The sequence below is a fragment of the Amblyraja radiata genome, chromosome 3 (assembly GCF_010909765.2).
Source record: "Amblyraja radiata isolate CabotCenter1 chromosome 3, sAmbRad1.1.pri, whole genome shotgun sequence".
NCBI classification, from domain to species: domain Eukaryota; kingdom Metazoa; phylum Chordata; class Chondrichthyes; order Rajiformes; family Rajidae; genus Amblyraja; species Amblyraja radiata.
The window spans coordinates 59,313,582-59,340,371 of NC_045958.1; the positions used below are offsets into that span (position 1 = coordinate 59,313,582).

The 26,790-nt window shown below is 42.9% G+C and overlaps 1 protein-coding gene across 4 annotated transcripts; it reads right to left on the bottom strand.

Moving 5' to 3' along the window:
* Positions 1-1,755: 1,755 nt before the first annotated feature.
* On the bottom strand, positions 1,756-25,962 carry xpa (XPA, DNA damage recognition and repair factor). 4 transcript variants are annotated; one of them, XM_033017857.1, is made up of 8 exons: positions 25,929-25,962; positions 22,955-23,015; positions 21,450-21,679; positions 19,054-19,164; positions 11,373-11,478; positions 7,742-7,907; positions 2,396-2,513; positions 1,756-2,006 (listed from the first exon to the last, which is right to left on the bottom strand). In XM_033017857.1, the coding sequence occupies exons 3-8, from the start codon at positions 21,631-21,633 to the stop codon at positions 1,855-1,857; spliced, it is 837 nt and encodes a 278-aa protein (XP_032873748.1). In that variant the 5' UTR covers positions 21,634-21,679; positions 22,955-23,015; positions 25,929-25,962; the 3' UTR covers positions 1,756-1,854. The 4 variants fall into 4 exon arrangements, with proteins under 4 accessions (XP_032873748.1, XP_032873750.1, XP_032873749.1 ...); XM_033017859.1 differs by lacking the exon at positions 25,929-25,962 and adding an exon at positions 25,889-25,907; XM_033017858.1 differs by lacking the exon at positions 25,929-25,962 and adding an exon at positions 23,131-23,382 and having other exon boundaries at positions 22,955-23,018.
* Between the last annotated feature and the right edge of the window lie 828 nt (positions 25,963-26,790).

Consider the following 26,790-nt stretch of genomic DNA (forward strand, 5'->3'; position numbering starts at 1 on the left):
TTAGGTTATTTGTTTTAACAGGAAGAATCAAAAATCTTAAATACAATAAAACTAATATTATATACATGGAAATAGGTCAAGGCGGTACAACTAGCAATTTAAAAAAAGCAAATAGAATGCTGGTCTTTATTGGATGGGCGTCAAAGTAGATCATACAAACCTTGCTGTGACACCAGTTTTTGAAAAGCACAGTTTTTAACTAAAATAGAACCAGAATGGAAAATCTTCACCCCTGAAGGAGTCTATAAATATGTGTAAAAATATAGACAACAAATGAATAACCAAAAATGTTGGGTAGGAACAATGCACAAAAAAGTTGGAAGGTGAGAAACTGAGGCAAAGTTACCAGTGAATCAGAGTAGGAGCCATTTCATCTTCCGTTGGTTTGCAGTAATGCAGCAGTCTATTACTCTGCCAGTTCTAATGAAAGGTTAGCAACCTAAAATGGTAATGAGAATTTTAAAAAAGGACAGAGATTGGCATGATCGTTGAATGATGAAGATCTGACCATCTGTACTGTTGGCATTTTTTAGTTTAGCATTTAATCGCTTTTACCTCTTCAGATTACATTATTGCTGACCGTTGAAATGCTTAGTTGCAAAACAGTGGCCTGATATGAATTTGATGAACCAGTTTATTTTTCTCTGGATAATCTTTCCTCACCCCCCCAGGTTAAAATTGATTATATTCTAGGATACTGAGCCAACAGTCAAGATGACCTTTGCTCTGATGGTGGCAACCTGAGTTGCATATCCAAAGAAAGACTTGAAGAGAATTACCTACCTCCTTCTGCAGGGTAATGTATGGAAATGATGGTTGAATTCACTTTATCAAGCTTCGTTTAGTTTAGAGATACAGCGCAGAAACAGGCCCTTCGGCCCACCGAGTCCGCACTGATCCCCGCATATTAACACTATCCTACACACACTATGGACAATTTAAACTTATACCAAGCCATTTAACCTGCAAGTCTTTGGAGTGTGGGAGGAAACCAAAGATCTCAGAGAAAACCCACATGGTCATGGGGAGAATGCACAAACTCCGCACAGACAGCACCCATAGTCGGGATCAAACCCAGGTCTCTGGCCCTGCAAGTGCTGCAAGGCAGCAACACTGTCAATGTATAAGCAATTATACATTCCCACTATCTTGCCCTATTAATTCTGCGGGGTGCAGGTGGGGCATGTGAACCTGGAGCATTTCCAATGCCATAAAATTTCAGGTCCCGTGTATTTTGACTCGAGACAATCAAGTAAAACAGAAAGTACTGGAGGAACTCAGCAATCACGCAGCCTCTGGAGGGAATGCACGTACCATATTTTGGGTTGGAACGCCTCTTCAGACTAGTTGGGCCTCCCATTTCCAGCTTCTCCCCCTACTCCAAATAGTCTGAAGTCCAGCACCTTGTCAAAGAAATCCAGCTGCATGTTTGCCTATTATGCAGGGACTGATTTGAACATAGCCACCAACGATATTTGCTACTTGCCCTCCACTTCTCAGATCATTTGATTCCTAGCTGAAAAGGTCTCCATAAATTTGTAGCATAAGGTTTTTCTGCAGTTCTGAAGCAGTAGAGACTATAACCCATGTAGTTGGTTAGCAATGCTATGAATTAACTGATATCTAATAAAAAGTGAATTTAAATTCTCAATCCTTTATGGTTGAGATTCTTTTCTCGTTTTCTACAAGTTCAATGTGACCAATCATGCTTTGGGTGTGAAAGAATAATCTGCAATAAATTATACCAAAGAAATGTAAATAAACAACTCTGCACAAATTGATTTATTAAAAATAAACTATATACAATTCTTGAAGTGACAAATATACATTCTATACAGGAGCCATTAGATCAAGTCACATTTTTTCATAAATTAATTGGTGGCCACATGTTGCACAAGTCTTCTTATACTCATCTTCCTCCTCGAGGTATACTTCAGGCCCATACACGTGTTGATGCGAGGCAGATTCCTTTTTCCACAGGCTACTCCTCACGGCTCGGCGAAGCTCTACAAACAGCAAAGACAAGACCCAATTACAAAGGTTGAGACCAACACGCAGGAACATTTGAACGGCAGGAATCATGTAAACAAACTGCTGTTTTATCAATTGGAAATAAATCACAAATTGCCAACTAACTTGTGATTTCTATCATCATTTCCAAAAAGCATTTTACAATTTGAGGGCACTAATTGCTGTTCCAATACTCTTCATATTAGAATTATAACAAAGTTGTGAAGGGAAACTGGATTTTTAACAAACCCGATTAGTTAGAATTATTTTACTTATTCTTGTGGATAGCTGGCCTACATTATTCCACACCACACAGAATCCTCTGACCTGGTCTCCAGACATGAATTAAATTTAGCATGGGATCTGAAAGTTTATTTATACTCACCTTTCACTTTTTTATTAAATTTCTTTTGCTTCATTTTCTCTCTGTTCTCCTGCCTTGTTTCTTTAGCCTGCTGCACAGCCTCTTCACTACCCCACACGTCTAGGGACCGTTTTACTATCTAAAGATAAAGCAGAAAGATGAACAGTTGTACTTCTTGTTTGGTGAAAGTAGCAATATATTATAGCAGATCGAAAGAATCAGTATATCCAGGAGATGAGAAATGGATGAGGGTCTGGTGCAGAATAATGCATTGAACTCTACACATGGCTGCATGGGTTCAGCTGAATCAACGCAAGAAATTGGTCATGATCCAGGGCCAAGCAGTCATCTATTAGCAAATCTACCAGGAGCAGTGTATTATCTGCAGCATGTATTGCAGCACATTCTCAAAACCTTGCCCTCCATCATTCTGACTGACAAGGACATCATTACCTCCAAGTATAACACATGCTGACGTGAACATTTACATAGAAACCTGGATAAATAGGTGCAGTAGTAGGCCATTCGAGCTAGTACTGCCATTACTGCTCCCCCCCCCCCCCCCCCCATATCCCTTGATTCTCTTAGCCCTAAGAGCTAAATCTAACTTTCTCTTGAAAATATCCAGTAAATTGGCCTCCACTGCCTTCTGTAGCAGAGAATTCCATATTCACAACTCTCTGGGTGAAGAAGTTTTTCCTCATCTCATTCCTAAATGGCCTACCCATTATTCTTAAACTGTGACCCCTGGTTCTGGACTCCCCTAACATCAGGAACATTTTTTCCTGCATCTAGCCTGTCCAATCCTCTCAGAATTTTATAAGTTTCTATAAGATCACCTCTCATCCTTCTAAATTCCAGTGAATATATGCCCAGTCGACCCATTCTTGAATACATTTTATTAGCCAAGCATGTGGCCCCATAGCAGAAGTGTCCATGTCGCGGGGCTGGAAACTGGAAGCATCCTGAGCTAATTCTGTTCCCACCATCATCTATTGTGACAAGTGATGGCTTCCACTGATTGTCGCCGGAAGCTTGCGTCCTTTTCAGGACGGGCGATGACAGCGAGATCAACATTTGTAACAATATGGACACGAAAAGAAGAAGAAGCCAAGTGCAAGGAATTTGTCTTGGTGCTTTGCTCGCAAGTAACAACACGATATACAATAAACAATTAAGAATAAAACATAATTTAAACATGTGAAGAATGAAATAAAATACCAGAGCAAAAGGAGGCTGCAGACTTGATTGTTGAGCCGAACTACTACTCGTGGAAAAACACTGACAGTCCGGAGTCGCCTTCCAAAGGGAAATGCTTATGACCAGGTTGAGAGGGGTCAGAGATGATCTTATCCGCTCGCTGTTTGTCAATGGAGGGGGGGGGGATGGTTGCAGCCAACAACCTTCTCGGCTGATCGAATGATGTGCTTGGTGACTGAGCCAAACCAGACCATGATGGAGAAGGTGAGGACAGACTCTATGATGACAGTATAAAACTGGACCATCATTGCCTGTGGCAGATTGTGTTTTCCGAGCTGCCGCAGGAAGTACATCTTCTGTTGGGCCTTTTTGACCGGGAGTCGATGGTAGCCCCCCATTTAAGGTCCCTGGAGATGATGGTTTCAAGAAACTTAAATGACTCCACAGATGTGACTGTGGTGTTGTTGATGGTGAGTTGGGGGGGGGGAGGGGGAAAGCTCTTCTCAAGTCCACAATCAATTCCACTGTCTTAAGAGCATTGAGCTCCAGGTTGTTGCGATGGCATCAGGGTGCCAGCCGTGTCACTTCCTGTCTTTAAGCAGATTCCTCCCCATCCTGGATCAGTCCAATCAGGGTTGTGTCGTCCGCAAACCTGAGAAACTTGACAGAAAAGTCTGTGGAGGTGCAGTCATTGGTGTAGAGAGAGTAGAGGAGAGGGGAGAGTACACAGCCTTGCGGTGCTCCTACGTTGAGGGTCAGCGGGTCCGGGATGTGCTTTCCCAGCCTCACATGCTGCTTCCTGTAAGGAAGTTGGTGATCCACTGACAGACGTGTTCAGACACAGTTAACTGGGAGAGTTTGGAGTGTAGTAGCTCTGGCAGAGCTAAATCCACAAACAAAATCCTTTCATATGTCAGTCCCGCCATCCCGGGAATTAACCTGGTGAACCTACGCTGCACTCCCTCAATAGCAATCATGTCCTTCCTTAAATTATGAGACCGAAACTGCACACAATACTCCAGGTGCGGTCTCACCAGGGCCCTGTACAACTGCAGTAAGACCTCCTTGCTCCTAAACTCAAATCCTCTCACAATGAAGACTAACATGCCATTAGCTTTCTTTACTGTCTGCTGTACCTACATTTATCTCTGTTGCTTCCTACTGCTGGGTCAAATGCTATTCTGGAACCCTTCACAACCCCACATCACTGTAAACATGCTTACAGCAATCCAACGCACAAGAGGCTGCAGAGTGGTAAACTCAGCAGAGGCACAGCCCTCCCCTCCATCGGAGATCTCGGCAAGGTGCTGCCCCAAAGTAGCAGCATCTATCGTCAAGGATCCCTATCATCAGGACATTCCCTCTTCTCGCTTCTACAACCAGACACGGTACTGAAATCTTTAGTCCCTCACCACCAGGTTCAGGAACAACTACTTTCCTACAACTATCAGGTTCTTTAACTGACCCGCACAGCTCCAAGTCTTACCTCAGCAACACTATGGGCCACCTCTTGCACCACCATGCACATGTTTTTTCTAAATTGTTTTCAACTAATCCTTTCCTCCTAGTCCTTTTTAACTGGCAGAATTGTGTAATTTGGATAATTTATTTTTTGTATGTTTGTCTGAGTATGTGCAGATGAAAATAAACTCAACGATAATGGTTGAAGAAAATGGTCCACTGCCATCTTCTGGAGAAAGACAGCATATGACTCAAGCATAAATGTTTGGCCCTCTCTGGGTATTTCCTCTTCTCTGTAAATGCGTGATTATACTGTGACCTCATCTGCCTGAGTGGAACAGGGTCAATGCATTTTCCACTCGAATGCAATAATCCACCAGCCACTTAAAGATAATACGCAAAAAGAATAGATCTGTTTTCTGATAGAACAGGAACATACCTCAATGTACGTTAAAATTAGCTAATTTTACATGAATGTATCGATTATTCCGCATTTATCTGAACAATAAAAAATAATAGATGTCATTAACCAGTGCATATGCAGCTTCATCTTAAATTAGTTTTATTTCAAATGATTATTAGTTTGGGGCCCTTTCTTCCCTGTATCCTGGAAACGTGCATTGTGTTATAGAGCCATAGAGTGATGATACAGTGTGGAAACAGGCCCTTCGGCCAACATGTCCCAGCTACCACTAGTCCCACCTGCCCGCGTTGGTCCATATCTCTCCAAACCTGTCATAGTCATAGAGCGATACAGTGTGGAAACAGGCCCTTAGCCCCAACTCGTCCACACCGGCCAACAATGTCCCAGCTACAGTAGTCCCACTTGCCTGCGCTTGGTCCATATCCTTCCAAATCTGTTCTAACCATGTACCCGTGTAACTGTCTCTTAAACAATGGGATAGTCCCAGCCTCAACTACCTCCTCTGGCAGTTTGTTCCATATTTGGTACCACCCTTTGTGTGAAAAAGTTACCCCTCAGATTCCTATTAAATCTTTTCCCCTTCACCTTGAACCTATGTCCTCTGGTCCTCGATTCCCCTACTCTGGGCAAGAGACTCTGTGCATCTACCCGATCTATTCCGCTCATGATTTTGACACCTCTATAAGATTCCCCCTCATCCTCCTGCGCTCCATGGAATAGAGACCCAGCCTACTCAACCTCTCCCTATAGCTCACACCCTCTAGTCCTGGCAGCATCCTCGTAAATCCTTTCTGAACCCTTTCAAGCTTGACAATATCTTTCATATAACATGGTGCTCAGAACTGAACACAATATTATAAATGCAGTCTCACCAACTTCTTATACAACTGCAACATGACCTCCCAACCTCTATACTCAATACTCTGACTGAAGGTTAAAATGCCAAAAGCCTTTTTGACCACCTTATCTACCTGTGACTCGACCTTCAAGTAACCATGCACCTGTACTCCGAGATCCCTCTGCTCTACAACACAACACAGAGGCCGTGTAGGTCCTGGCCCATTTACTGAGTAGGTCCTGGCCTATTTCTACATCCCAAAATGCAATACCTCACACTTCTCTGTATTAAATTTCATCAACCATTCCTCCGCCCACCTGGCCAATCGATCCAGATCCTGCTGCAATCTTTCACAACCATCTTCACTATCTGCAAAACCGCTCACTTTTGTATCATCAGCAAACTTGCTAATCTTGGCCTGTATGTTCTCATCCAAATCATTGATGTAGATGACAAACAGTAACGGGCCCAGCACCAAACCCTGAGACACACCACTAATCACAGGCCTCCAGTCTGAGAAGCAACCTCTCACCATCACCCTCTAATTCCTTCCATGGAGTCAATTTGCTAAACATTCAGCTATCTCTCCTTGGATCCCATGCGATCTAACATTCCAGAACAGCCTACCATGCAGAACCTTGTTGAATGCCTTACTGAAATCCATGCATACAACATCTACAACTCTGCCCTCATCGACTTTTTTGGTCGCATCTTCAAAAAAATCTATCAGATTTGTGAGACATGACCTCCCACTTAAAAAACCATGCTGACTGTCCCTAATCAGACCGTGCCCATCCAAATTTCTGTATAACCTATCTCTCAGAATACTCTAGTAACTTTCCAACTACAGATGTTAAGCTCACCGACCTATAGTTCCCAGCATTTTTCCTGCAGCCCTTCTAGAAAAGTGGCACAACATTTGCCTCCCTCCAGTCTTCCGGCACCTCCCCTGTATTTAAGGACAACTTGTAAATTTCAATCAGGGCTCCTGCAATTTCTTCTTGTTTCCTGCAATGTCCTCGGATATATCTGATCAGGCCCTGGAGATTTGTCTACCTTCATACACGACAGTACCTTCAGTACTTCTTCGATGGTAACACTGACTGCCACTGCCCCAAAGTTCCTCCGTCCTACTGTCTTTCTCCCCAGTAAATACAGAGGAGAAATACTCATTGAGGACCTTGCCCATCTCCTGTGGCTCCACACAGAGGTGACCGCTTTGATTCCTTAGAGGTCCCACTGCTCTCTAGTTACCCTTTTCCCCCTTATGTATTTATAAAAAAATTTGGGATTGTCCTTAATGCTACCCTCCAGAGCTATCTCCTGGCCCCTTTTTGCCCTTCTGATCTCCTTTTTTAGTTCCCATAGTTCTCGAAACTCCTCCAGTGATGCACTTTCCTTGTTTGATTGTTTTGCAAAGTACAATAGTTTGTAACGTACCCACCTGCAACCTCAGGTAAAGTTTCATTTCACCCCATTGAATGTTATGTGGATTTTTCCTCAGAGTAAATTTGAGTGCAGGAGTTCTTTGGTCCAGGTCGCAGTCCTTCAACAGAAATTCCTGCTTGGCATCCGTTCGAGTGATAAGTTTGTGTTTCTCTTCATTATCTCTGTGTTTAAATCAGAAAACTAGTTACTGAGGCTTTTAGTTGCTGATGGAGGAATCTAAAGGTCTCCCTTCTGCAATTGAAGAAACTAAGGCCCCAGAAAGAAATATTTGTATGAATGACTATGTCAACGAACTTGTTTCTTTTAATATTGTACACCTATTCCTAGAATACTCATCAATAAAAGTCAAGGAACAGTGGGAGTCTGCTTAACCCCTCAAGCCTACTCTATTAATAGGCTTGTTACATGGCTGGACCAACTAAATACATTGGCTTTACCCAATATCCCTTAATATCTTGGATTAACAAAAATCTCATCAACCTCAGAATTTAAATTAAAAATAGACCCAAACAATTGTCTATACAACTCAAAGATACACTGAGGCTGATATTCTGGCAAATGCTCCAAATTGAAATGCTGGAAGTCAGCCTGAAGTGAAAACTGCAGAACTTCAATGCAAATACCAAGTCCACTGAATGAATTCAATGTGATTTGTATAGCTATGGCTATCAAAGTGGAAGTTTCTTTATTTGGTTATTCGTGTTTAACATTTTAATTAGCAAACATTTGGGGATATTTTTCATACATATATAATTCTAAATAATTAATTTACTGAATGTTCAAATGCCTCTGTATCAGTCTTAAACTTACAGCCTGAACAGCCATTAAATCAGGGGATGGTGTACTGCCAGCTGTTAAATCCTTCAGAGATCAATTTGGGATCTAAACATAGGAACACATGCCCGTTCCAACATTCAATCGCGTCGTGGCCAAGCCTTTACCTCAGCACCACTAACTCGGTGTTCTTTGATTCCCTTAATATCCAACTATCTCTCAATCCATCTTGGGAATAATCAGCAACCAATTCTTCACAGCCTTCATGGAAAGAATTCCAAAGATTCACTGTCCTCTGGATGAAGGAATTTCTTCCCATTTTTGTTCTAAATGGTCAACCCCCTCACTTGGGACATTAACCAATGGCCATAACAGATCGACAGCTCTCCACACTGTGCTGGACTACTTGGACAACAGGAACATGTACGTCAGATTGTTGTTTTTTGGCCATCATCATTTCCAAACTCAAGGAACCTGGTCTCTGTTCATTCCTATGCAACTAAATCCTTAACTTGCTCATCAGCAGACCTCAAATCAAAACAATTGGCAACAACACCTCCTTCTTGCTGCCCACCAGCATTGGGGCACTTCAAGGATGTGTGCTCAGTTCCCAACTTTACTCTCTCTATATCCATGATTGTGTAGCCAGGACAGCTCCAACATAAGCTTTAAATTACCCCACGATAACTGGTAAGAACAAATCAGACTACAGGAGGGAAATAATAATCTGGTTCAGTGCTGTCAGGATAACAAGGTTGCACTCATCATTTGCAATATGAAGGTACTGATTGTTGATTTCATGAATGGAAAGCCAAGGGACAATGAACCTACCTTCATCAGTGGTGAGGCCACGTTTGGAAATTGTATTCAGTTTTGATCACTCTGTTGTAGGAAGGGTGTCGTTAAACTGGAGAGTATAGACTTTTAAGAGGATATTGCCAGGACTTGAGGGCCTGAGATATATGTGAGGATGGGCAAGCTAAGATTTAATCCTCAGGAGACTGAGGAGTGATCTTATAAAATCGTGAGATTAATAGATAGGGCAAATGCACATTCTTTTACCTAGACTAGAGGATCAAGAACCAGATAACATAGGTTTAAGTCAAAGATTTAATAGGAATCTGAGGGGCAACTTTTTCACTCAGTACGGTGGGTATATGGAACAAGCTGCCAAAGGAGGTATGCAGGAAGGAACTGCAGATGCTGGTTTAAACCGAAGATAGACACAAAATGCTGGAGGTCTGTCCCACTGAGAGTCCATCCTTTTGCACCAGAGGAGGTAGCAGAGGCAGGTATCATAACGACATTTAAACAGGTATATGAATAGGAAAGGTTGACGGATAAAGGCCAAATGCGGGCAAGTGGGACTAGAGTAGATGGAGCCTCTTGGTTGGCATGGGCAAGTTGGGCCAAAGGACCCATTTCCGCGCTGTATGACTATAACAATTGTGAAGATAAAGAGTCCCTACAGCAACCCACTGGTCACAGCCTCCCAACCATAAAATGAGCATTTATTTCTACTATTTTCTGTTTGTTAACTACTCATTTATCCATGCCCATATATGAATCCTAATTCCATATACTCTAATTTTGTTTGCTAACCTTTTGTGTGAATAGTGCATTTGAACAAGCCCTGTTCTGAACAAGTTCTGCTAGTTTAAAAGTTAAAAAATCTGTTAAAGACTACTTTATTTCATAAATTGATGTTAACCCTGTCCAAATCTTATTTTTATAAATTACTAGACCAAGTGGGACCCATTGGATCCCGTCCCCTCAACAGTTGCAGGGGGGGGGGGGGGGGGGGGGGGGGGGGGGAGCGGCCTGTGGCGTCACACACACACTAACCACACACTTGATATTATATTAATATTATTAATTAACTCCTTTTACCCCATTCCCCCGCCCGTCTACTCACGCATGGCCCCCAACTCGCAGGCGCAGCTAGAGCGAGAGAGGGAGAGAGGGCGGTGGCGGAGGGCAGGGGAAGAGGGCAGAGAGGGAGGGGGCAGAGAGGGAGGGGGCTAGAGTTTGAAGGGGGGGGCACGACATCACAAGGGAGGGCTGGTTTGGATTAAAATTCTCCAATTATTGTCACGTGCTTCTACTTTCCTGATTTGTACCATGTCCTACACATCACCTGCTGAATATAGGCCAATCAATATTTTGACTATTTTCTGTTTCTGAATGCCTTCAAAACTGATTCTTCTACTTGATATTCTGATCTTCCATCTCTACCACTTTTATCTCATCCTATTGTAACTACATCTCTATATTTGACAATAGATTCGTTATTTTTACTTGTGCCATGAATGTGTTTTATCTTTTTATCTGAATGGACATGGGACTTGTAAAGAGCCTCTGCCTATTTTTTTTACCATTATTCCCTCATGTCCAAGTGGTTGGCTCTTTATTGAGCTAGGAAGAATTGCAATCGTATCAACCACTATCTGGGCATAATTATTCTTCGGCTACCACAGATGGGCTGTAAATAATAATGTTACCAATGAAGACTATACCCAAGAAAAAATACATTTCCTATTTCTAGATTCTACCATTCAACTTGTAGTTAATAGTCAGTGTATTTTTGGAAGTGTTCTATTTACTTAGTTAATTTCACTCAAAGGTGGTGACCCTACTTAAAAAATCAGATGCTTATATTCTACCATCATGCAATCCCATCCTAAAATTTCTGCCCACTACAAATTTTGTGCATCTTAACATAATTTTCCATTTTCATGTTATACATGAATATTTCCTCTCACTAAGAATCCTACCCTGTAAACATGGCCTTTTAATTATTATGTTGATTAAATTGCTATTTTATTCTCATACCACACTTATACCAACAGTACCTGCAGTTGTCACAGACAGGAAGATCAAAGTGACTGCTCAGAAAGGAATCCATGAACTCTTTACCACATTCTTCACATAATAAGTAATCAAATTCCATGAAAGGTCCTGTGAAGATAGATGCATGTTTTAAGCAAGGGACAATGGCCTTCTGAAATAGCAACCTCAGCAATAAAAGGCACTGAAAACATGTCCTCAGGTGCAAACATGAGCATTTGGCTGCAATTTACAACAATACCACGCTGTAGACAGTATTGCTGGCCAAATGGAAGGTTAAAAATCTTGTGGGTTGCTGTTCAGTACTGTTGTAAATTCTGCATGCCTGCCAATGCCATTCTTCAGATATTTTTAACAAATGCTTGTCAAAGATTCCAAAATAGTATCCAAACAAGTATGTGAATTTTTCATAGCTCTATAACTAACAAGCAATGCAGAGGGTTGTTGACAGTAGAGTAGTTGATAGTGTGCACATGCATATTCAACATGCTCATGACAAAGTACTTTTAGCCATAGATGCCTGTGGGATGAAAGGATCAGTGTGGATATTAAAACAAACAAGAAACTAATTAGTAAGCAGTGTGAATGGTTGTTTTGAAAACTGAACTGGAATGATATAATTGTGTTGGACCAATGAAAATTTTAATATACCCAACGTCTGTGTCAATAACATGCATTTTCAAAGCTTGCTAATGACATGAAACTTGATATGCAATAAGCCATGAAAATAAACACAGAGTGCATTAAGGAGTAAAGTTCAGATAATGTTTTAACGCAGGTGTGTAGTCAATCAGTTTGTTAGCAAAGATAAGAGGAAGTAATGTAAATTAATAGGTGATATTTTAAAAGGAATGTGTGTACACAAATCCTTGAAGGTGGCAGAAGGCTTTTAGAAATGTTATACAGGATTTTTTGTGTTTCTTTTTAAACAAAGCACATAATACAAAAGTAAAGAATCTATTCCAAACAAACTCTGAGTGTTGAGGTCAGTTGAGCAGCAAGCTTTTAGAAGGATGTTCAAAATGTAAGGTGCAAAGTTAATCTATGAGGCTGGTACATGAATGAAAGCTTTTAGTTTTCAGATGACTGCAATTGTGTGCTGCATAAGTGAGGGGAGGGAAGCTGAATACAGAGGTGTAGTCAACGACTTTGTTGAGTAGTGTAGGCTGAATCACCTGCAGTTCAACACAGACAAGACTAAGGAGTTAATGGTGGACTTTAGGAGGAAGACCATCCCTGTCCCTGTCTCCATCAATAGTGTGGATGTGCAGTTTACCAGGGAGCACAAATACCTTGGAGTGTACCTTGACAGTAAACTGGACTGGTCCAGGAACCCTGAAGCCCTGTACAAGAAGGGACAGAGTCGACTGTACTTTTTGAAAAGGCTCCGCTCCTTCAACACCTGCAGTAAAATGCTGCAGATGTTCTACCAATCAGTGGTAGCTAGTGCCATCTTATTCGCTGCCTTATGCTGGGGCAACAGGGCGAAGGCCCCGGACGCCAACAGTATTAACAAACTCATCAGGAAGGCTGGCTCCATCCTGGGGGCGGAGTTGGATTCATGGGGGGGTGGTCTTGGAGGGGAGGATGCTCCTGAAACTGCAGAGCATCTTGGACAATACAGCTCACCCCTCGATGACACACAGGTCAACCTGAGGAGCACCTTCAGCAACAAACTGGTTCCACCAAGATACAGAACTTAATGTCACAGGAGAACCTTCGTCCCTGTGGCTATCAAACTGTACAACTCCACCCCTTTGTCAAGAGAGTCAAGAGTGTTTTATTGTTGTTTCCCAGATAGAACAATGACATTCTTACGCTGCAGCACAAAAGAATATGTAAACATAGTACACTGTAAATATGATCAATGAGAGAAAAAACGTTCAGTGTGTATATATACATAGTCAATATGCTCTCTACTGTACATCTGTAGAAGTTCGTGGGGTAGAGTGAGTGACCCCCCCCCCCCCCCCCCTACAATAGACAATATCATATTGTAGACAACCCCCTCAACAACTTTTCTTTTGACTCCTCCCTTTCCTCCAAATCCAAGGCATAGCTACGGGCACACGCATGGGCCCCAGCTATGCCTGCCCCTTTGTAGGGTACATCGAACAATCCTTGCACTATCCCCAAACTCTACCTCTGTTACATTGACGACTGCATTGGTGCTACCTCCTGCACCCAAGCAGAACTCACTGACTTCATACATTTCACCACTAACTTCCATCTGGCACTCAAATTCACCTGGACCATTTCCGACATCTCTCTACTGTTTCTAGAAAGATGTCCTCATTCTTTAGGGAACAGGGCTTCCCCCTTCGACTATAGATGAGGCTCTCACCAGGGTCTCCTCTACATCCCGCAGCGCCGCTCTCACTCCCCATCCTCCCACTCGTAACAAGGACAGAGTCCCCCTTGTCCTCACCTTCCACCCTACCAGCTGTCACATACAACATATAATCCCCTGACATTTTCACCACCTCCAACGGGATCCCACCACTGGCCACTTCTACCCATCTCCTCCCTTTTCGGCTTTCTGCAGAGACCATTCCCTCCGTAACTCCCTGGTCATTTCGTCCCTTCCCACCCAAACGACCCCCTCCCCTGGTACTTTCCCTTGCAACCGCAGGAAATGCTACACCTGTCGCTTTACCTCCCCCCTCGACTCCATCCAAGGACCCAAGCAGTTTTTCCAGGTGAGGCAGAGGTTCACCTGCACCTCCTCCAACCTCATCTATTGCATCCGCTGTTCCAGGTGTCAGCTGCTCTACATCAGTGAGACCTAGCGCAGGCTTGGCGATTGCTTCGCCCAACACCTCCGCTCGGTTCGCAATAACCAACCTGATCTCCCGGTGGCTCAGCACTTCAACTACCCTTCCCATTTCGAATTTGACCTTTCTGGCCTGGGCCTCCTCCATGGCCAGAGTGAGTCCCACCACAAATTGGAGCTCAAATTGCACCTCATATTTTGCTTGGGTATGCACTTCTCAACATTCACTTCTCCAATTACAGGTAGTCCTTGCTTTCTCCCTCCTTCCCCTCCCCTTCCCAGCTTTCTGACAGCCTAATGTCGCCGCCTCTTCCTTTCTTTTTCCCGCTCCCCCCACATCAGTCTGAAGAAGGATCTCGACCCGAAACGTCGCCTATTCCTTCGCTCCATAGATGCTGCCTCGGCCGCTGAGTTTCTTCAGCATTTTTGTCTACCTTCAATTTCTCCAGCATCTGCAGTTCTTTCTTAAACATCATATCGTATCGTATCGTACCGGTGCCCAAGAAGAGCAAGATGACGTGCCTCAATGACTATCGACCAGTGGCACTAACGTCGGTGGTGATGAAGTGCTTTGAGAGGTTGATCATGGCGAAAATCAACTCCTACCATGACAAAAAGCTGGACCCACTGCAGTTCGCTTACCGCCACAACAGATCAACGGTGGATGCGTTCTCACTGGCTCTCCACTCCGCTCTGGACCACTTGGACAACAAAAACTGTCAGGCTGTTATTCATTGACTACAGCTCGGCATTTAACACCATCATCCCCTCCAAGCTGGTTACCAAGCTCTCAGAACTGGGTCGCTGCGCATCCCTCTGCAATTGGATCCTCGACTTCCTCATTCACAGACCACAGTCTGTTCGTATTGGTGGAAATGTGTCAGCCTCTATAACAATCAGCACGGGTGCACCTCAAGGCTGCGTGCTCAGCCCCCTGCTGTACTCACTCTATACTCATGACTGCGTAGCCGGTCATAGTGCGAACTCCATCATCAAGTTCGTTGACGACACCACTGTTGTGGGACGTATCACTGATGGGGACGAGTCAGAGTATAGAAGAGAGATCGACCGACTGACCAAATGGTGCCAGCCCAATAACCTGGCCCTCAACACCAGCAAAACCAAGGAACTGATTGTGGACTTTGGAAGGGGTAAGATGGGGACCCACAGTCCCATTTATATCAACGGGTCGATGGTGGAAAAGGTCAAGAGCTGCAAATTCCTGGGCGTGCACATCTCTGAAGATCTCTCCTGGTCCGAGAGCACTGATGCAATTATAAAGAAAGCACATCAGCGCCTCTACTTCCTGAGAAGATTATGGAGAGTCGGTATGTCAAGGAGGACTCTCTCGAACTTCTACAGGTGCACAGTAGAGAGCATGCTGACCGGTTGCATCGTGACTTGGTTCGGCAACTTGAGCACCCAGGAGCGGAAAAGACTACAAAATGAGTAAACACTGCCCAGGCCATCATCGGCTCTGACCTCCCTACCATCGAGGGGATCTATCACAGTCGCTGCCTCAAAAAGGCTGGCAGCATCATCAAGGATGCACACCATCCTGGCCACACACTCATCTCCCCGCTACCTTCAGGTAGAAGGTACAGGAGCCTGAAAACTGCAACGTCCAAGTTCAAGAATAGCTTCTTCCCCACAGCCATCAGGCTATTAAACTCAACTCGAACAAAACTCTGAACATTAATAGATCATTATCTGTTTATTTGCACTTTATCTGTTTATTTATTCATGTTTGTATATATTTATATAATGGTATATGAACACACTGATCCGTTCTGTATTCATGCCACTATATTCTGTTGTGCTGAAGCAAAGCAAGAATTTAATTGTCCTATCTGGGACACATGACAATAAACTCTCTTGAATCGTATGTAGAGAGATTGGAGAAGCTCAGTTTTTTCTTACAGCTAAAGGAGGTTATGGGGAGAATTCACCATGTTATTATTAATTCTTAGTAGTTTTGGCAGAATAAATTGCTTCTTGTAGCACTAAGTCAGCAGCCAAACTGGATAGCTTTAGTGTAATTAGCAAAAAGAGCCAGATACAACGAGAAATAAAAACTTTTCTGCCAAAGGCCAAATGAAAAACTGAATCTACAGGTAATGGGACTAGCCCACTAAAGCCTTAGGATAGTAAGGGAGAACAGCCCAGGTGCAATCCTCACTTATTAGATATTGTAAAAAGACAAAGTTAGGTTCAACTCAGTCGTCATCAGTTATCGAGTAATGAAATGAGAGCCTTTATTTTTTTTAATTGGAATCATGTGTAGCCAACACATAAAATAATGCAATCTGAACATTGCAACATACTGAAATCTGGTGCACTAATCCTTAGCAAGAAACATATCTCCGCTCTGGCACCAAAATTAGATTTCATCTGAACAAACTTTTTTCACACAGAGAGTGGTGAATCTCTGGAACTCTCTGCCACAGAGGGTACTTGAGGCCAGTTCATTGGCTATATTTAAGAGGGAGTTAGATGTGGCCCTTGTGGCTAAGGGGATAAGAGGGTATGGAGAGAAGGCAGGTACGGGATACTGAGTTGGATGATCAGCCATGATCATATTGAATGGCGGTGCAGGCTCGAAGGGCCGAATGGCCTACTCCTGCACCTAATTTCTATGTTTCTATGAATCCATGCTTGGCCACGGAAACTCATGTACCTTTTACATCTGGTGTATGATGGCATAAAAGCCATGATGTTGACCAATCCACAATAGACTTAAATCATGGTGCATAATGATGCCAAGCAAGACTGTGACATCACACCAAACACATTTCAATCTTTTTTGCTTTAATGCCACATCTTGCCTCCAACGTTTCCCGCAAGATCAACATAATCTACGGGCAAACGGGAAAAGTTTCAACTTCCGATGCCTCAATTCTCCCAGGTCACTCCGACTTCAGTCATCCAGCTACAACAGACAGTCAATGCTTATGTATGCTCACATTCAGAGGACAAGCTCAAAGTCCTCATCATGTCATTCGGTGAAGGTGGAAGAAAATGGGCCATAAATGCAACATTTGCAAAGCAAAGACCCTATAGCAATGGCAATAGCTGCAAAACTGACAGGAAAGGTCTACAATAACTTGAAAAATGTGGACTATTTTCTCTCTCAGGAGTCACTACCAACCAAGGCAGATAGTGATGATGAGATTCATCATTGCCTTCAGTGCACTAGCATAGCAATAGGCCCAATGAAGAGGAATGTTCAAAGATAAAAAACAAACACTGGCACAAAACTCAAGGAATGGAAAAAACAGTTCTCAAAATCCCCACTCATTTGTCACATGAAACACATCCTCCTCCCACACAGGACAGAGCTGACATATCCCACACACGCCTCACCAGCCACCCAACATCCCAATAAAATGAAGTGGAAGCAAGCCATCCTCATCATTGAGGAAGAATTGCTCCAACACAGAGATGTTACTGTTTAGTTTAGAGATACAGTGCAAAAATAGGCCCTTCGGGATGTGACAAGTAAAATGGATGAAGGGGTGCCAGTGGATGTAGTGTATCTAGACTTTCAGAAAGCCTTTGATAAGGTCCCGCATGGGAGACTGGTGACTAAAATTAGAGCACATGGTATTGGGGTTAGGGTGTTGACATGGATAGAAAATTGGTTGGCAGACAGGAAGCAAAGAGTAGGAGTGAACAGGTCCTTTTCAGAATGGCAGGCAGTGGCGAGTGGAGTGCCGCACGGCTCGGTGTTGGGGCCGCAACTGTTTACCATATATATTAATGATTTGGAAGAGGGAATTAGGAGCAACACTAGCAAGTTGGCGGATTACACAAAGCTGGGTGGTAGTGTGAACTGTGAAGAGGATGTTAGGAGGTTGCAGGGTGGCCTGGACAGGTTGAGTGAGTGGACAGATGCGTGGCAGATGCAGTATAATATAGATAAATGTGAGGTTATCCACTTTGGTGGCAAAAACAAGGGGGCAGATTATTATCTCAATGGGGTTAGGTTAGGTAAGGGGGAGGTACCGTGAGACCTGGGTGTCCTTGTACACCGGTCACTGAAAGTTGGCATGCAGGTACAGCAGGCAGTGAAGAAAGCTAATGGAATGTTGGCCTTCATAACAAGACGATTTCAGTATAGGAGTAGAGAGGTTCTTCTGCAGTTGTATAGGGCTCTGGTAAGATCACATCTAGATTATTGTGTACAGTTTTGGTCTCCTAATTTGAGGAAGGACATCCATGTGATTGAGGCAGTGCAGCGTAGGTTCACGAGATTGATCCCTGAGATGGCGGGACTGTCATATGAGGAAAGATTGAAAAGACTAGGCTTGTATTCACTGGAGTTTAGAAGGATGAGGGGATATCTTATGGAAACATATAAAATTATAAAAGGACTGGACAAGCTAGATGCAGGAAAAATGTTCCCAATGTTGGGCGAGTCCAGAACCAGGGGCCACAGTCTTAGAATAAAGGGGAGGCCATTTAAGACTGAGGTGAGAAAAAACTTTTTTAACCAGAGAGTTGTGAATTTGTGGAATTCCCTGCCACAGAGGGCAGTGGAGGCCAAATCACTGGATGGATTTAAGAGATAATAGTTGGATAGAGCTCTAGAGGCTAGTGGAATCAAGGGATATGGGGAGAAGGCAGGCACAGGTTATTGATTGGGGACGATCAGCCATGATCACAATGAATGGCGGTGCTGGCTCGAAGGGCCGAATGGCCTCCTCCTGCACCTATTTTCTATGTTTCGGCACACCGAGTCCGCACCGACCAGCGATCCCAGAATTATAGCACTATCCTACACACAAGGGACAATTTACAACTGAAGTCAATTGTGTATACCTCATGCAAGTCTGAGATTTATGTTACATTTAATGTTAGGTTCGAAATAACTAATCTCTAGTGACATTGAAGAATATTGAACACAAATATACCTGGCTGATGTATGACTTTATTCACTTCTTGCATCTCATCCTCCTCCTCTTCCAGAAAGAACCCTCCTCCTGTATCTACTACTTTGTGTGCTGGCTTTGTAATATTGTTACCTGTCAGTGAGAAAGAAAAATATAACATCCTCAGATAAAACATAATACTGCATGCTATCATGAGTAATACCTGCTTTCTAATGCAGATCATGCATAGTAAATTCCTGAATAGCAAAAACATTCTCATTTTAGACAAGAGACAAGAGACATTTATTGTCACATGCACCAATTGGTACAGTGAAATTTGGGGTCACCATACAGCCCATACGAATAAAAAAAAAAGAACAGAACACGATAGTCTTTAACATAAACATCCCCCACACAGCGGAATCAAAGTTTCCCACTGGGAGGGAAGGCCCAAAGTTCAGTCATCCTCCTCTTTGATGTTTGGTCTCCATTCTGGATTATGAGCATGGAGCACTTAAAATTGTCTTGTCCAGACAAGAGACTTCAAAATAAAGTTTACAACATCTAGCCAAAGATACAGTAAAAGTCTAAATCTGGTTTGCTTGGGATCATCGCAGTGCCAGATGGGCAGATTTTCAGACTATTGGATTTTATCCAAATTAGTACTCCCAAATTTTTTTTATTCACTTGTACTGGGTGTTACATAGGAATATTATCAAATTTCCAGTAAACCTAGTTGCTTTCAAGGGAGCGTGGAAATGGGGTCCCAATGAGTTTCAAGAGACCTTCGGAAATAAGACCAGACAAGGTTGAAGGAGGAATCATGGCTAAAGGTAGTGTTGTTACAAAACCTACCATCAGCAGCGCTCCAGATCTGCCACTGCCTGTGCGTGCGATTCCTGAGGCTTGGGGGGGGGGGATTAAAATGCAGGTTTGTATTGGTTGTCGGAGAGGTATTTGCTCTGACTACAAGTTGGTGAAAAAAAATTGTTCTGCGCTGCTGTTTCCGTTTTAAAAAAAAGTTGCTGGTCGATTGCATCGCTGGATTGAAGTTAAACGCGTCTTCCAACACCTTCAACATCACGGATCAAAATCAATGTCATGGACTTCCACATCAGGACAAAACAAAAGTTATATCGTTCATTTAACATCTTACCTTGCTTTTTGGTGTGGTTTCATTTTAATCTAATGATTCGAAATATGTTATTTAGGCCCCGATATCAGCCATGTCTTGCCTGCTGATATCGTGGGGCTTAAATCATGGCAGCGGCCACATTCCGATCTCTCACAATCCACTCTCAAGATAATCAAATTCATTATTTTTTTGCACAATCATGTCATAAGAACATCTAACTCATCTATATTTTGTGTTATTGTCTATCCATGATCCATATTTTCATACTAAATATCTGATTGAAAACTTCCACAGTACCTGTACATAGTTTTTAGGTTTAGTATGAAAAAATTGATCATGGATAGACAATAACACAAAATATAGATAATTTAGATATTCTTATGACATGATTGTGCAAAAAATAATGATTTTGATTATCGTGAGAGTGGAGGTTTGTGGATTTTGAATAAATGTCTGGGTAAACGACCCTTGTTTGCAGCAGTGTTATAAACCAACAGAGTAAAATTTATGGGAATTCCTTCCATTGGCATAGAAATTCATGACAAAGTGATATTAAAAAATCTTGTTATATTGTGAATCCTTGTGTGAATGGGATCAGTTTGTTATTTGGATACTATGGCTATTTAAAAAAATATTTTTAGCCTTGTCTTAAGAAATGGGATAGATGTTTAGATCTAGTAATTGAATTTAGATGAATTTAATTGATTTGATGACATTGATGAATGTGTATTTTTTGTTGGGTATTTACTATTTGTTTTAACGTTACAATAATATTAAAGTTCTGATCTTGAGAATATCACATTTTTGAATTTTCAAGGCAATCTGGGTGTTTATTACTATTTCCGTCACAATTTTGTAATAATCTACAATTAGGTAACTAACGAATTATATGCTTTAAGTTCAGGTCATCCAAGTAAGATGTATCATATTTGTTTCAGAATGCTTCAATCTATAATAACTGAAAATTTCATTCAGTTCTCTTATTTTTTAAGAAAGTTATTGACGTTTATGTCAATTGACTGTCCTCGATCACAGCTTTTGTTTTAAGTTAATGGAAAAAGCAATAGGGAAAAAGATGCTGATTACCGAGTATGAAAATGACCGTAACTTTTTTTATACTGAAGATATGAAAGTGAATTAGGTATCAAATTAAAGTTCTTTATATGCTTTATCTGATGGGATAAATTACAGGCTTGATTTTTAAAATCTCAAAATTTTGTAACATTCCTACTAAAGGCCGCCTGGGAATCGGCACCTAGTGATGCAGATCAAGATTTCTACAATCAGATATTGGAGTACTCACTTGTACCAACGGGAGTGTAAGGCCTGCTTGCCAATCTGGCTTGTCTCAGAAGCAGTGCTCTTTGCCGGTTTCGCTCGATTTTAGCCAACAGTTTTGGAGGCAAGTGGCTTTTTTGGTCTGGCTTTGCCTCTCCTTCTCCATCTGCTGAGGCTGAAGGTGATTCGTCTTTTCCAACCAAATCCATGCTTGGATGATAATAACCTTACTTTACCCCTTCATATAGTATCCAGCTGAAAAATAATATTTTGGGACAAAGACAACAAATGATTGCAAAATCAACACTTGTATATTGCAAGGGCATAGTTTACAACAAAGGTGCTTTGTAATGCTGTTTGTGGCAAGTTCTGACAGGTCTTGCCTCAGCAGTGGTTCATTACCTCTCATGGATCTTCTAGTCATTTGCAGATGACTCCTGCAGACTGTATTCCCAAGTACCATTGAAGTAACTGGCAATACCACACTGGGTGGTGCTCTTCTGCTGGACCATTTACCTGATCATCCCTTATAGGGTCCTAGACATTCTTTGCACTATACCACTTAACTAACAATGGAAGGCAATGTGAATTCTTAGATTCATTTCCCAAAACCCAAATCATATTTTGCATCACTCGAGTGGTGAAATGCATACTGTTCTAGACCCATTGGGTAGAAAACCCGTTCTGATAGTATTTTTGCTGTTATCTTGGCACTGTTGATTTGGGTTGGGAAACTTCTATCCATTTGTTAAAGCTGTCCATGATTACTGGCACATACTTCTACCCTCCTTTTAATGGTGATGGTGGCCCAGTGTAGTTATTCACAGCTCAAATGTACCTCAGGGTCATTCTGTGCACATTACACAATTGTTCACATAATAACACACCATCAGCAGCAGCCCTCCATTGCACTTTCAATGCCTTGATCGTGTTGATCACTTTCAATGCCTTGATTGTTCAATGTCTTGCAAGTCATCGTGTTGAAAGATAATCGAATTCAGATTTTACTCTGGTACCATAGCAACCTTCATAAAGTACCATCCATTCTTTAATTTTCAACTTGCTTTCCCATGGTTGTTATTCCTTGGATTCCCTACGGATAAATTTCAACTCTTTTTCATCTCTTTGGCCCTCCTCCAAGTCCTCGACCTTCGTCTGCATCACTCGCACTGTACTCCTGACCCCACTTATTGCAGTTTCTCAAATGTCGAGGCCTCTTCCTCACTAATGTCTGCTCTTTTATTTTTTCTGGTGATCTTTTTAAATGTGCATTAACCTTTATTACTCAATATCTCGTCTTCAGCTTCCTCAAATTTATATAATTTTAACAAAAGGTGCTGAAGGTAAGGGTCTCCCCTCTTCTGTCATAAAGGAACAAACTCCGTCAGACTGCTACATCCATACTTACTGTCTGAATATATATCTTCTGGTTCAGGGAAGAGACCAGGATGTCCTAGCACTCAGGCCACTGCAGGCAACTTTGCCAATTGTGCATGCTGTTTTGGGAAATTGTATAGCCGATGTCATTACCTTCTTTCTTACTTGGTCGCCTAGGTAAATTCCACAGTCTTTCGTTCCCCATCCAAAACCACTGAAGAAACAAAAAGACCACAAAAAATGTAATATGGTGTCTGTGATTTATCGTGTAAGTGTATTCTGTCATGCCTTTTCTCTTTGCCACTTCTTCCCCTATTCCCTACCTTCTGTTTCAGCACAAACGGTCTCATGGGACTTGTTATGACTGTTACCAGACTCTTATGGGTTTCTCATATGTACATCAGATTATGCAACATAAAAGTGAGAGTCTTCATTCGTTTTGTCTGAATATCTCTTCCTTGTTGTAGCAACCTCCATTGTGCCATTCTGGTTTGGTTTGCAATCCGGTCTTTAGGTCTCCTATCAAACAGTAAGTAACATAGAAAATAGGTGCAGGAGTAGGCCATTCGGCCCTTCGAGCCTGCACCACCATTCAATATGATCATGGCTGATCATCCAACTCGGTATTCTGTACCTGCCTTCTCTCCATACCCCCTGATTCCTTTAGCCACGAGGGCAACATCTAACTCCCTCTTAAATATAGCCAATGAACTGGCCTCAACTACCTTCTGTAGCAGAGAATTCCAGAGATTCACCACTCTCTGTGAAAAAAATGTTTTTCTCATCTCGGTCCTAAAAGATTTCCCCCTTATCCTTAAACTGTGACCCCTTGTTCTGGACTTCAAGTAGATTGACATCATATAACCATATAACCATATAACAATTACAGCACGGAAACAGGCCATCTCGACCCCTCTAGTCCGTGCCGAACACATAATCTCCCCTAGTCCCATATACCTGCGCTCAGACCATAACCCTCCATTCCTTTCCCATCCATATAACTATCCAATTTATTTTTAAATGATAAAAACGAACCTGCCTCCACCACCTTCACTGGAAGCTCATTCCACACAGCTACCACTCTCTGAGTAAAGAAGTTCCCCCTCATGTTACCCCTAAACTTCAGTCCCTTAATTCTCAAGTCATGTCCCCTTGTTTGAATCTTCCCTACTCTCAGTGGGAAAAGCTTTTCCACGTCAACTCTGTCTATCCCTCTCATCATTTTAAAAACCTCTATCAAGTCCCCCCTTAACCTTCTGCGCTCCAAAGAATAAAGCCCTAACTTGTTCAAACATCCTCAAACATCAGTTTGTTATTCATCAACTACAGCTTGGCCTTCAACAGTATACTTTCCATCCAAACGTATCACTCAGAGAACTGGGTCTCTGCTCGTCCCTATGTAATATGGCGCATATGACAAATAAATTTGACTAATTGGACCCCGACTTCCTCATTCGCAGACCACAATTGATACGATTTGGAAACAAATCCTCCTCGATAATCAACATGGAACACCTCAAGGTCTTGTGCTCAGACCCCTGCTCTACACTCACTATACCCCTGACTGTGTAGCTAGGCACAGCTCTAATATCATCATTAAATTTGCTGACTATACCACTGTTGTATAATGAAAAACGGGTAACAACAACGAGCCAGAGTACAGGAGGGAGATTGATAATTTGATTGAATGTTGTGAGAACAGCAATTTTGCTCTCAATGTTAGCAAGACCATGAAGCTGATTTCAGGACGGGAAAGCTGGGGATCCATGAACCTGTCTATGTCGACCAAAACCATTATCTCTGATTCTCTCTCCACAGATGTTGCCTAACCAGCATTTTCTGGTTTTATAAGAGAGTAGCGGTGACTGATGCCACAGATAGACTCTCCTAAAGGCCATTTGGCCCATCGAGTAAATACCAGCTCTGGGCAATTCAGCTTGTCCCTATCCCCTGTCCTCTCCTCATACATCAACAATTTATTTCCTTTCAATTAATTAAATATTTTAACGTGAATTTTCCTTCCCTTCTCAACCACCCCCCCCCCCCCCCCCCCCATCAACGCTAACATAACTTTCTCAGATCTAACCAGAGAACTTTCTTTTATCTTGTTACTTTGCTTCCTATTGAATAACAATTTTGACTTTGAAGACCAAAGTGCCAATTATAACATAACCAAATGACTTAATGCCAAATGTGATAAATAACATTTTGAATTAGAGGGGTAGAGGCTGAGTGGACAAAGCGACAGCTTTGCTACACAAAGTAAAGTAACAGTTCAACAGTTGCCTACGGCGATCCTCCAGTGTTGCCATTTATAAATTTATGATCCCACTTGCTTATCTGGTCTTCCCTAAAAGGTTCTATTACGGTAAATTTGGTAAATATCCTGCTACTTTGAAATTAGAAAACCATATTAAGTAATTCACCCCAAAATAATTCCATTCGCCCTTGGGTGAACCATTCACCAGTTTAAGAAGCACGAACCTAGAAGAAACTCATATGGTCACAGGGAGTTTAAGAAAGAACTGCAGATGCTGGAAAAATCGAAGGTAGACAAAGACGCTGGAGAAACTCAGCGGGTGAGGCAGCATCTATGGAGAGAAGGAATAGGCGATGTTTCGGGTCGAGACCCTTCATGAGACTGATGTTGGGGGGGGGGGGGGGGGGGAGAAGGAGAAAGGAAGTGGAGGAGACAGTAGGTTTGTGGGAGAGCTGGAAAGGGTAAGGAGCGAGAAAGCAAGGACTGCCTGAAATTGGAGAAGTCAATGGGGAGAGACAGAGGCTGGAGGGTGACACGCAGAGGCAGATAAGGATGGGTGACAGGCAGAGAAAACCAGGTTGGGGACAGGATAGGAAAGAGGGAAGAAGCACTGGTGGACAGATGTGTGGACTATGGGCAGATGTAACCAGATGGGGAAGGTAATTAGCAAAGACTCTATAGCTATAGGTGGGAGGGGGAGCGCGGAATAGATGGACGCGTTGGGCATCGCGGCGACTGGGATACTGGGATGCGGGGAGAGCGGAGTTCCTGCGCCCTTGCGAGGGACGGGGGCGCAGAGTCCGGGCCTACACCCGGCCCCGGTCCACCCGCCTCCGACTCCCCGGCTTCTCTCCGCCTCCGACTCACCCGCGGCTCCAGCACCGGATACAGAATCCCCGCCGCCGCCCGGAAGTAACGTCATCGACGGATCCCCGCCCCGCGAGGAAGGGTCTGCGCAGGCGTGGCCGCTGGAGCCGGACCGTACATCACTGGGGCAACGCGCCGCCCAGGCCCCGGCCCCGGCCCCGGCCCCGGGCTGTATCTCAGCTCCGTTTACAGCTGTCAGTTCCGGGAAAGTGAAATCATTCATTTTACAGCTCTTTGGCAGCTCTCACGAGGCTACCGGTACGGTAAGACCACAGGGAGTGTTGAAGAACTGAGGGATATTGGTTTGCACGACTAAAGATTCCCGAATGTGGCGGAAAGAACTACAGATGAAGGTTTAAATCCAAGATAGACTCAAATGCTGGAGTAACTCAACGGGTCAGGCAGCATCTCTGGAGAGAAGGGACGGGGAATGTTTCGGGTCAGATTGAGAATCAGGGAAGAGGGAAACAAGAGGTACATAGAACAAATGAATGCAAGATGTATGCAAAAAGCAACAATGATTAAGGAAAGGTGGAGTCCACAATGGTTCATTGTTGCCTGTGTAGAAGGTAATAACAAGTGGATACAAACAGTGAAACTCAGCAGTGAAACTAATATGACGACTAGGCTAGGGAAGGATGGAGAGAGAGGTGATGCAAGGGTTACTTGAAATTAGAGAGATCAATATTCATATCATCTGAAGAAGGGTTTCGGCCCGAAACGTTGCCTATTTCCTTCGCTCCATAGATGCTGCTGCACCCGCTGAGTTTCTCCAGCACTTTTGTCTACCTTCAGTATTCATATCGCTGGGTTGTAAGACGCACAAGCGTAATATGAGGTGCTGTTCCTCCAATTTACGTAG

Excerpts from the sequence above, each read along its gene's own strand:
- xpa (XM_033017857.1), bottom strand. The coding sequence starts at position 21,633 with ATGGATTTGGTTGGAAAAGACGAATCACCTTCAGCCTCAGCAGATGGA. Across the intron at positions 11,479-19,053 it reads TAAAGTCATACATCAGCCAG|GACCTTTCATGGAATTTGAT; the intron begins GTATATTTGTGT and ends CTATCTTCACAG. Across the intron at positions 2,007-2,395 it reads ATTTAATAAAAAAGTGAAAG|AGCTTCGCCGAGCCGTGAGG; the intron begins GTGAGTATAAAT and ends TGCTGTTTGTAG.